This window comes from Delphinus delphis, chromosome 4 (assembly GCF_949987515.2).
Source record: "Delphinus delphis chromosome 4, mDelDel1.2, whole genome shotgun sequence".
Taxonomy (NCBI): Eukaryota; Metazoa; Chordata; class Mammalia; order Artiodactyla; family Delphinidae; genus Delphinus; species Delphinus delphis.
The window spans coordinates 15,676,733-15,688,971 of NC_082686.1; the positions used below are offsets into that span (position 1 = coordinate 15,676,733).

The 12,239-nt window shown below is 36.6% G+C and overlaps 1 protein-coding gene across 8 annotated transcripts in view; it reads right to left on the reverse strand.

Moving 5' to 3' along the window:
• USP16 (ubiquitin specific peptidase 16) overlaps positions 1-12,239 on the reverse strand; it is a 30,191-nt gene that overhangs the window by 14,358 nt on the left and 3,594 nt on the right. For 3 of the 8 annotated variants that reach the window (XM_060010413.1, XM_060010420.1, XM_060010412.1), the window contains 8 exons: positions 8,881-8,982; positions 7,047-7,225; positions 3,807-3,910; positions 2,944-3,047; positions 1,865-2,052; positions 1,205-1,300; positions 490-620; positions 92-179 (listed from right to left, as the gene is read on the reverse strand). In XM_060010413.1, the coding sequence (XP_059866396.1) occupies positions 92-179; positions 490-620; positions 1,205-1,300; positions 1,865-2,052; positions 2,944-3,047; positions 3,807-3,910; positions 7,047-7,225; positions 8,881-8,941 (951 nt within the window). In that variant the 5' untranslated portion in view covers positions 8,942-8,982. Of the gene's footprint in view, positions 1-91; positions 180-489; positions 621-1,204; positions 1,301-1,864; positions 2,053-2,943; positions 3,048-3,806; positions 3,911-7,046; positions 7,226-8,383; positions 8,437-8,880; positions 8,983-12,239 lie in introns of those variants that run through there. The other 5 variants (XM_060010419.1, XM_060010416.1, XM_060010418.1 and 2 more) reach the window with 4 other exon arrangements.

The window sequence follows — 12,239 nt, forward strand, 5'->3', positions numbered from 1 at the left end:
TTTTCACTGCTCTAATAACTCTTAAGACATCAAATGACAAAGAAGTTAATGAAGATCAGATTATAAAATACACTGGTCAAAATATGCTAACTTGATGTTCTTCTGCTCTCATTCCATCCAATAAATAGCGAAGCAGCTCCTGGCTGTCTTGCTGCTGATAGCCTTTAAATCGCACTGCTCTACAGAAAAAAGAAAAAGAAAGAAAAAAGAAAAACAATGGTGAGTCTACTAAAAGGAAACTATTTTTTTATAAAATCTCAGGATCATATCCCAAATCTTGGAATGTTCACTAGTTTCTCAAAAGTTTGTTTAGTCCAACAACATCCTTAGTAGATTTAATTTTCATACAAAGTATGTATTTTTTAATCCAAATGAAATAAACCATGCTTTAATATAACTACTGAATTAACTCTAAAGCTAATAATTTTTTCATATTATTTCCCAGCATTCTACTGATGCACTGAAAGCACAATCAAAACAGATACTCACTTTTTACAGACCTGAGAAAAGAGTTCTCTAGGTGTCACGATTCCCTTTTTGGTCTCTTGCATCTCATTAAGAAACTGGCTCATGGCTAAAGTAAGAGGGCCTGGAGGCTCAAGGTTTATTTCTAAGGGTTCCTGAATATGGGAATAAAAATTACTTTTTTCAGTCAAATTTTGGAATCATTTATTTTATCAAAATGTAACTAGTCAACCTTTATTCCTATGTTCCTGACAGAGCTGTCCCAATTAAATTCTCAAAATGTACATCAAAAGATGGAGAAGGCTTCTGGTCATAGACTTTGATAAAGAATTCAGTTCTACTGTTTTAGATTATCAGGAACTTACTACCTAGGAACTGAAAGAGCCAAAGCAAAATGTAAATAATAAAAATGGATAAGGTAAAATTCATTTGGCTCTATAGCATTTAAGTCACCTGAAAAGATGTCAAAAATAAGAATGCATGCCTAGGGCTTCACAAACATCAACAGCATTCCCAAGAAAGAAGCCAAACACTCAGCACAGCAGTACATGGCATACATAGAGCAAATAAATGTAAAGGCCCCTTATAAATTTCCAATAGCCTGAAAATCCTTAACTTGGTAGCTTAAAACCAAATAAACAAAAGAGGTGAAAATGAGCATCAATTCTTAAAAATAATTTAAAATGCTGCTATTCAGAGAGGAAAAGTACTGAATAAAAGAAAATTTTAAAGTACGTACTGTTAATGCCAAATCAGGTGGTTCAATTTTTACAATTGTTCCAGACATTTTTACTTCTTTTAGTAGTTCTCTAAGCACGGGTGTTTGTGACAAATTCTGGAATGTAGTATGGAAAAGAAAGGGAAAATTATTTAAAGGCAAACCAATTCATTCAAATGTTTTTTAAGTGCCTATTCTACCAAAACAGAAAATCATTATCAACACTGCAATTTTTATTGCGACTGTCAAACAAAAAGTAACTTCATGCTCTTCCCCCCACTCTAATTGGTTCATAAATACTTCAGTTCTGAGCTGCTTCATCACCTCAGAAGGTCATTCTCCCAACCACCCAATATGAAGTAGCTACCCTACCACCACCACTACTTACCACTACGTGCAACTAGGCGTTTGTTTCTGTACTTGGTTCTCCTGTTTCCCCCACCCAAGTGAAAGTTCTTTGAGGGCAAGGGCCATGTTTGTTTTGAGCCCTATTGCACCCCAGTGCTTAGCACAGTGTTTTACTGTCATGCAAAGTAAACATTCCCTTGAGTTTTTTTTTGAAAACATAGAAATAAACTACTTACAAGGGAAAAGCTCAAGCCTACAAGTAGCAAATAAGCAAAAACACCCTATGAGGAAAACACTAGATTTCCTTAAAGGGGGAAAAATTAATATTGGCACCTGCATAACTGCATTGAAGAAACATGTATTTCCCAAATTACTGAGTCCTTTCACAGTTATTTGGGAAGTAGAATTCATGGAAGGATTTTCTTTAGCCACGTTTTCCTTTTTTTCTCTCTCTTGTTCATTTTTACTCTCCTTTTCTAGTTTTTTATTTTCAAGTTCAATATTACCACTATCTTTTGCTGCTTTAAAAAAAAAGAAGAAGAAAAGACTTATTAGCAAAATGTATAACACAGCCATACCAAATGCAAAGTTATACTGGGGACCAGAATTTGTGAATTTTACCTAATAACATGATTTGCCACCTGTTTGATTTTAAATGTTTTCTTACAAATATAAGTAAATTACCATCAAGAGAGAAAAACCAATAAACAAAAAATATTCAGAACTGATGTAAGCATTACTTTGACAAATGAAACCAAACAGTATATGCTTCAATATAAATCCCTTTTTAATGCACAAATGTTTTCTACAAATGAGCATATATTACCCTGTGAAATCAGAGTATAAAGCAATCAAATAAAGAATGTGGACATGAAATAAATTTTTAAATGAAGTCAGAGGGTCAAAAACCAATCCTGAAGTTAGGAACAAACAATTCTGGCTCCACAAAAGATACCACTGTGACAGTAAAAATGTAAACAAGCTTTTAAAGCAAATGATGAAAGCCAACCCAATTAATTTAATTATGTATGAAAAAAACCTGAGAAGTATCTGGCCTTTTGAAGGAGTTACAGGCACTTTACTTTCACATCATCCAAACAAATGTAACAAAATAAATTCATTATAAGGTAGGTCTCCCTTAAGCCCCTGTGCCAGGGTATGGGAATAGGGTGTTACTGCCCATTACTTAGTCCAGACTCTACGTCACATTTGACTATTGTTTCTCAGATTCCCTTCTAACTCCTTATAATTATCTATATTCTCACTGTTTTACATTCTTAACCAAAAATAGTTTGAAATCAATCATAATTAATGTTATTCAGCTATATGTAATGCTATGGTATGTTAAACTAAATATCAGCAGATTATATAAATCAACATTACAGTATATATTAAGAAACAAATGATTTTACCTGATTTTGGAGCTGTAATACCGGCTTGTTTTCTAACATAATCAACCACCTGACCCAATCGGTTTGAATTACAATACTGGACCTCATCATCACATAGGTAACACCTGTGTCCCAAAAGATCCCAGAGAAGAAAAGTAACAAACTGACAACCACAGAAGGGCACTAATTTTAATTCATGGAACCCAAAGTGTGTAACCCTCAAATTATTCTACTAAAGAAACTGAAAATTCTGTTTTGAAGGAGACTATACATATTAACTCTGGTTTACTGTTAAATAAGGTTAGCCTGAATTATAGCTACATATAAATACTGTGAAAATACTCCAAATATTTTACTGAAATGGCTATTTATAACATTAAAGTGAAAGTTTTTTCTAATATTTCAAATCACAGACCTACATCATCAAAATTAACAAATTTTACAACTGACAAATGTTCAGTGAACACTGCTATGTAAATGGTTTTTAAAGATGTAAAATTTTATTTTAATGAGGTTAAAAGAAATACCAGCCTGACATTTTCATGCAAATTCATTGCCAAAATTTACTATATTCTCAGTTTATCTGGAATTTGTTCTTAGTGTCCCAATTTTTAAAAACAATCTACCATACACTTTGTAATATCACAAGAAAGAAAAACAAGTGTAAAAATTCCTATGTCTTTTCCATGCTATAATTTTTGTGTTTGTACAATACGAAGCAAAAGCTTCTCATAACATCACATTCTCTAGCCTTCTGAAAGTGATGGTATTTAAACAAATACTACAAAAATTTTAACCTTCTTGCTCTTTAAACATTTCAAACACCTCCATTCTCCAACATTTCAAATGATTTCCAGCAAATGGGCACAGGAGTTGAAACTCACCATACACTCCAGTTGTCCAAACTAAGAACCAGACAATGAGGTTCAGATCTCGGAGTCATATAGTGCTTCAAGGCATGCTGCTCCTGAGAATTTCTGCCGCAGCCCTAGAGAATTATAATCATAAACCTCAAAGCCACAAAAATTCACCAGGAGAGAATTCATAATCTACAATGAATAAGGAAGTGGGTCAAGAAATTCTGCCATTCTTATAATATTGAAAATAAAACTTTAGACTCTAGAGAGTCCAGATTTTGTTAAAACTTAAATATGAATAGGCAGCTGAGGACATTTAAGGAAGAAGGTATTTATAAACCCAAGCACTAGAAGGACTCTTCCACTCCAACTTGTCATTTCCAGTCCCAACTAAACCATGCTAATGTAGTCATTCACTAGTTCTAGTTTAGACTCCTTAACATCTTCCTAAGTATTTTCCTAACTTCAACCTTTCTTCATATACATATTTTTTTAGTTTAATATTCCTAAAACAAAGCTCTGTTCATATACTCAATTCAAAAGTGATGAATTGCTCTTAAACTCCTACTCACCAAACCTGATACCCTCTGATCCCAATCCACCTTTTCAGGATTATCCCCCATAATCTCCTATTTGAATATCATCTACCAGCTAAAACCACAGCCCTTCCACAATACAATTTTGTTCACATTATTCCATTTGCCTTGAAATTCTTTACTGTTACTGCCACTGATCAAATCCCACCCAGTCTTCAGGATCTTGCTCAAAGGTCACTTCCTCTCAGAAGCCTGTGCTTATCCTTCAAGATAAGAAAACACTATATTCTTCCTCTAAACACACTCCTACAAAACATGGTATAAATTCCTGGTGGCATTCCTTATTTTCTACCTTATATTAAAGTTGTTAATGTTGATATCCTTCCTCCCCTGGAGTGTAAGTCCTGAAGGCATGAAAAACAGAATTAACCTATTACCAAGAACCTAGCAAAGTGAAGGAGGTCAATAAGCATTAATTGAACAAGTAAGTGGGAGATTTTCACCTACATCTGCATAGGCATATTCATAAAAGAACACGACCATATTGTGTGTCTCCAGGTGATTAAATCACAGCTAAGAAATACATCTTCACTGTGTATCTATCTGAACCAGGCTTCCAACTCTCTTGGATAGCACTACAATAAGTGGTCCTGTTTCTATTGTAGCTACTAAAAATATCCTTCAGAGGGGAAATATTTATCAATGGCTTCTAATCCTTCAACTGTGATATCAAACCTACTGACTCAATTTATCCTGCTCAACATTTAAATCTAAAATAAACTAACATTTGATATTAATTTTGAAAATTTTAACACCATTTGAGATTATCTGAAACTTAAACATGACATGAGTTATCATAAGACAACAGGTGAGAATCCCTTGCTAACAGTGCAAAAGATAACTCTACTGGGATAAAAGTTAACAGTTAATACTGACATTGTCTTACCCTTAGGAATTAAAAAGATAGCAAAATAGATAAAATTTATAATAAGAAATGTATTGTGGAAAATTTGAAGTAGTAAAATATATTCACCCTCATCATATGTATCTAACAGGTTAAATGAAAACTTTTCAAATATAAATAAACAATAAATATGTTCTTTACTAGCATATAAAATTTTTTTAACTGTCTGACCACAATAAGGTACCACCTATCAGAATGTTTAAAATAAAAAACTGTGACAATACTAAATGCTGACAAGGATGTGGAGAAAGTGGATCACACATGCTACTGGTAGGGATATAAAATGGTACAGCCATTCTGGAAAAGTCTGGGAGTTTCTTAAAAACTAAACATTTAAGGGGATTTCCCTGGTGGTCCAGTGGTTGGGACTCTGCACTTCCACTGCGGGGGGTATGGGTTCAGTCCCTGGTCTGGGAACTAGGATCACATGCTACGTGGGGCAGCCAAAAAAACCCAAAAAACTAAACATTTAATTATCATATCACCCAGCAATTGCACTCTTGGACATTGTCCCCAGAGAAATGCAATCTTAAGTTCACGCAAAAACGTGTACACAAATGTTCATAGCAGCTTTATTCATAATCACCAGAAAAGTGAGATAAGCCCCAATGTCCTTCAACAGGTGAACAGTTAAGGTGTGGTACGCCCATACCATGTAATACCACTCAGCAATAAAAAAGAACTATTGATACACACAACTTGGGTAAACCCTCAGGTGATTAGGCTAAGTGAAAAAAGCCAATCCTAAAATGTTGTATATTACATGATTCCATTTATATAACATTTTTAAAATGACAAAATTTTAGAAACAGAGAACAGACTAGTGGTTGCGAGGGACTGGGGGGAGGGATGGCAGTAGAGAAGTGAGTATGATTTTAGAAACGCAACACGAGGTCCATGTAATGTTGGAACTATTCAATACCTTGACTGTGGTGGTGGATACACGAAACTACATAGGTGACAAACTGTACAGAACTTAATACACACATACTCACATGCACAACACACATATACCCACACAAACGAAGAGAAGTAAAACTGGGGAGACCTGATTAAGACTGATGGATTGCAACAATGTTAGTATCCTGGTTGTGATATTATACTATAGTTTTATAAAATGTTACCACTGCCCAGTAGTCCAGTTTCCTAACATATAAACTTACCACCACTAAGGCTGACTAAGAGGCTCTCCTGACCTCTAGTACCAAGGTAATACCTGTGAGCTGTTCTGCAACCCAGATACCACCCAACCCCAAGGTATTCATTCCCCCAGCAGCCAGAAATGTGGCCTGGTGACAGCTCACAGCTCAGTCCGTCGACCCCCAAGAATTATCCTCAGTGGAAGGAAGCCGCCTTGCCCAAGGTTAGTTCCCCTCCCCAAGGTCAGCCCATATCCAATGGCTGGTCTATGTACAAGTACAAAGGCCTGGCCTCTTGCCTCAATTCAGGACCTCTCTGAAGGCCAGAGTTCACTGTGGGATCAGCTGAGACCCCGTAGCACTGCCTCTTTGCTCTCCCTCTGCCTAAACTTGCTTCCCTCACTGTTTTCCTTGGGTGGTACCTGAGAACACCCCCCAATAAACCACCTACACACAAATCTCACTCTCAGAATCTGTTCCCCAGGGAACATGACCTATGCCAGCTAGCATTCTGGTCACCCATACTGTACTTTTAGGTAATATCTTCTAAAAGAAGTTCATACTTATATAAATTTGTAAGTTCATACTTAAATAATAAAATTCCATATCAATCAAAATCTAAGCATACCTGATGGCCACATTTAAGACACAGCCAAACTGAAGAATTTTCTTCCGTTTCTTCTTCAGATTTATCTTTTACTTTATTGTCTGTCTTACAATCTTGGCAAATGTTCCATTCCACATTCACTAAAGCCTTTTTCAAATTACCTTGTTCCAATCCTTTTCTAATGTGTCTGCACATAGGTTCTATTAAAACAAATAATAAAGGAGTACGTGAGGTAAAATATGTCTTTCTTCAGTTAATCTCAAAACTTACACTTGATTTGAACTTCAAAAATGAATTTATAAACAAATTTTTAGATAACCTGAAAAGTTAAATTTTTGTTTGATATTTGATTATAAGACGATTACGTAAGAAAGGGATGTTATACAAATTTTGAAGTCCTTGGTATAACTACCGCCACCCCAAATCACTTCAATTTATTTATCACATCTATTATTCTCTTTATTTTAAAAGGTTTGTAGAGAAAGTCCCTCATTCAGTCAACAATACAACTACTGCACACCTGGCACTGTGACAGATGCCACGGAACCTAAAAAGTGACCAACTCACAGCTCTTTCTTTAAGCAGCACACATTCTGGCAGGAGAAGCAAATAAATAAATAAATGTACAAGAATCTCTGAAACATGCTATAGCAGCACGAGAAGGTTGATGTCAACGAAAGTTTCACAGGGGAGGTAATGTCTGTATAATCTTGGAAGATATTTACAGTAACAAAAACTCATATTAATTAAGCACTTAACTATGAGTGTGACACTGTGCTACATTATCTCATTTAATCCACACAACCACCCCAGAAGGAAGACTCTACTATCCCCAATGACTGATAAGAAACCTCAAAGTTAGTGCCCAAGGTCACATAACTACTTAACAGCTATGCCAGAATTTGGATTCAAGTCTTTCTTATTTCACGCTCATACTTTAAACTATGACCTCATGGAGTAAAGAACAATCTGAAAAGGCCACATCTCATGAACAAAGGGATGGCGGCGTAAAATGTAAAAGTGCATGCTGTCTCCTGAGAATGGCAGTCACGCATGTTTAAAAACGAGCAGCTGGACCTGAAACTGAAAACCCCCGCTGGGGCTAGATCACTAACAGGCTTCACAAGCCACTCTAAAGGGCTTCAGTTCTTTGAGGGCCCCTGGAGGTTTAGAAACTCATCAAGTGACACAATTAGCTTTATGTCCAATGAATGTGCACCAAGAGAATATAAATGCAAGTGAGATCATATGAAAAACTACTAAATCCAAGTAAGTCATCAAAAAAACACAGACTGGAAAAAGAAAATACTCTTTTTCAACTAGCAAATCAGGAAAAGATTTTTACAAATGATACTAACCTGTGTCAATAAAGGTTCAGAGAAATGGGCACTGTGTTACGCTGCAAGGGGGCCTGTAAATTAGTAAAACATTTCTGAAGGGCAATTTGGCAATAGATCCAAAAGAGCCTTGAACACGTTTACACCACTTAATTCAGCAATTCTAATTCTAGGATCTGTACCAAGAAGAAGATAACCAGATGTGCACAGTTTTAGCTACAAAAATGTTTACTATGACTCTATTCATAACACTGAAAAGTTAAAGATTTATCTACATTTGTAACAGTAGGGGATTACCTAAATAAATTATGAAATGTGCAACCATGGTCTTTTACATCAATGGAATAAACATCACGCCATTAAAAATGTTGTGCTATTAAATGACATGTCTATACAAAGATTAAGTTAAAATGCAAATTACAGAATAATGTACACTTTGATCCCATTTTTGCATATTAAAATAGATGTCCATTTAGGGATACAAACAGTACTTTAAAGATTTAGTTTGTGAAATATACCTAAAGATTCAGAAGAATCATCAATTGGAACAGTTTTTCCCTTTGTCCGTTTCTTTCCCATGTTGGCACTTTATGGATTACTTACTGACACAAAATAACAATCTAGAAAACAAGATAAAGTTAGCTTGACAAAAAAAAAGTATGTTTTACAGTTCTCTTGGAGACAGTAACATAACTAAACCACATAATTTTGTGTGTCTATTAAGTTACAAAAACCATTCACATGTATCATCCAGTTTTCAGTAAGAACCCTGAAGTAGGGTATTACCTCTGTTTTTCATAGCCTAGGAATCTGATTCTTAGTAAGGTTAAAAGGTTTTCAATAAATGTAAAGGTCAGGAGAGAACCTACACCTTCTTACACAGATCTTGAAAAGTCTCAGCCCCTTATATTATTAGGAATTCAACTTCTCACTAGATAAATGTGGAATGGTGGTGGCACTTTGAAACAAGATAATTTCTCGTCCTTCAAAGCCATCTTTCTTAGCTCCTGCAGGGAATGCAATTCGATTGATATTTCTCAAAGAAAATTAAAAATAATTCTGAAAACAATCTCCTAGAGGGAGTTAGAAAATTCACAAAATAATTCAAAGCCAAATATAAAAAGTGACACACGGTTCTGCATTTTTCCACACCAGGATTTCCTACGGATGTTAGCTGAAAATCGATTACATCTGCATTCTCAACCATTTACATTATATTCTTGACAAAATCAGTTTGGACTATTATGATAAATCTAGTTCATATCAAATCACCTCCTTAGTCAACAATTAAAAATTAGAAAACATGAAAAATACTGAAAGTACATACATGTCTACCTAATAGCGGTTTTGAAAAGTATATTTTACATACATTAGAATAACTTAGTGTCAAAATCACTTAACTGACTAAAATAATTATTTTACCTGGGATGCTTATTAAAATTCTGATTGCATAAATGGAAAGTAGGACCTGGGACATACGTTTTTAAAACACTTGCCAATTAATTGATACTTAGCTGTCATCGTGCTCTGGCTTAGAGTATTAGAAGTATTGCTCCTTTAGCTCTTAATGGGTTAGGGTAACTAAAGGTAATTCCAAAAGGTTTGGATGAAGAATGAGTGGCAAATTAAATAACTGTTAACCTTTTCAAAGATAATATAAAACGTAACAAAGTTTCATGTTTACAAAATAAATTAACTACTAACAAAAGAACACAACTATATGGGTATATATAAAATGAGCGTATATTTTATGTAATTTTCTCACCCCAAGATAATATTTAACATAATTTCTCTTATCTAGAATTGCAGATTTTAGGAGAAAAAAACAGCATCCAAGTTCTTGCCTCCAATCCAACTCCCTCTAATCTGTGCTGCATGCCAGTACCAGACATATCTTCCAATAATGCCATTTTCCTCATATCACCCTCTTTTTTTTTTTTTTTGCGGGGTACGCGGGCCTCTCACTGTTGTGGCCTCTCCCCTTGCGGAGCACAGGCTCCGGACGCGCAGGCTCAGTGGCCATGGCTCACGGGCCTAACCTCTCCGCGGCATGTGGGATCTTCCCAGACCGGGGCACGAACCTGTGTCCCTGTGTCCCATGCATCGGCAGGTGGACTCTCAACCACTTTGCCACCAGGGAAGCCCCATCATATCACCCTGTTGATTCAAAGTATTTAACAGTTTTTCAACCCACCCTCCTATGCTGTGCACTCATGGTCCCTTATAAATTGTTCCCACCGCTGTGGTAATCCTTACTCTCATTACTTCTCAACAAAGAACCACTAATGTTTGATCATATAGTGCTTCTGATCTTCAAAACCTTTTCATAAGTATTATCTCATTTGATTTTCACAAAACCCTTTAAATGGAGCATTTCGCTAAAGAAGGAAACTCAAGCAAAACGATGAAAGATCACAGGGTGGCAGAGATGGAACTAAAACGCCAATATTTTGGTTCCAACACAGAATCAAGCCAGTCTCTTCAGTATCCTTCACTCCAAAACACCCTGCCCCTACCTCTAAGCCTTTGATCTCCAGATAGTTCTCTCCATCTATCCAAATGTTCCCAATTTCTCCAAGATTTCCACTTCAATGGAGACTTAGGCAACCATTCTACTCTAAATGAACCACTCAACTCTACTTCCCCAGCTAGTGTGCACTATTCATCTTGTACCCTAATCAGATACATAAATGGGCTGCTTCTTAAATCTTTAACCTGGACATGTGTTATTTCCCTATCTGGAATCTAAAGTTCTAGAAGCAAGAAATGGTTTTCAGTGTTACTTCTGAATCGCCTATAGCATTTAGCATAGTGTTAGTACATAGTAGGTCAAGAAATACTTCTTGCATTGAAATAGAAAAAGATAATAGTACCTGAGGAATTAAGGATGATTATAAGGTGCAAAGGTAGGTACATAAGAATGAAGCACACAAGTTCCAGTGAAAAAGAGAAAGGTAAAGAATGAAGAAATCTGCAGTAATGAAGACAGCACTAGCAAATCTGGTTTGAGGACTGCAGTAGCCCAGACTCCAAAGTAAAACTTGAAAGACGAACTGTAATTGCTGCAGGCAGAGGACAGTAAGGGGGTTGCTTCAATGATGTGGAAAAGCTCCAATAAATTATTTTTAATTTATTTTATTTATTTTTATTTTTTGGCTGTGTTGGGTATTCATTGCTGTGTGCGGGCTTTCTCTAGTTGTGGCGAGCGGGGACTACTTTCCGTGTGGTGCGTGGGCTTCTCATTGCAGTGGCTTTTCTTGTTGCGGAGCACGGGCTCTAGGCGCGCGGGCTTCAGTAGTTATGGCACGTGGGCTCAGTAGCTGTGGCTCGCGGGCTCTAGAGCGCGGGCTCAGTAGCTGTGGTGCACCGGCTTAGTTGCTCCGCGGCATGTGGGATCTTCCCGGACCAGGGCTCGAACCCACGTCCCCTGCATTGGCAGGCGGATTCTTAACCACTGCGCCACCAGGGAAGCCCCTCCAATAAATTTTTGACAACTATAAAGGGCATCTAATGAGTCGTGAGAAGAGAGTACTGTGAGTACCATCAGCTATAATACATCAATAAATCTATACAATTTTTCAGACGAGTCTTCAGATGAGCGTTACTTTTTGCAGGACTCCACACAAAATTTAAATCAGAGCTGGTTTTGCCGGCTCTCATATTATCCAGTTCCCTTCCCTCTCCGCCCTCCCAGTCTTCCCTCGGTTCCATTAAAAATGCAAACGTCTGGAAAACTTTGCAAGACTAGAACACGGCTTTCAAGTTTTGCGTACATTTATCCTACCCTGGGAACACTGAATTGGTTAGGTGACAGATGCTGCCTATCCTACTAACCACCACACGGACGCGGCAGCCAACTCAGCCCCAACCCATAAGG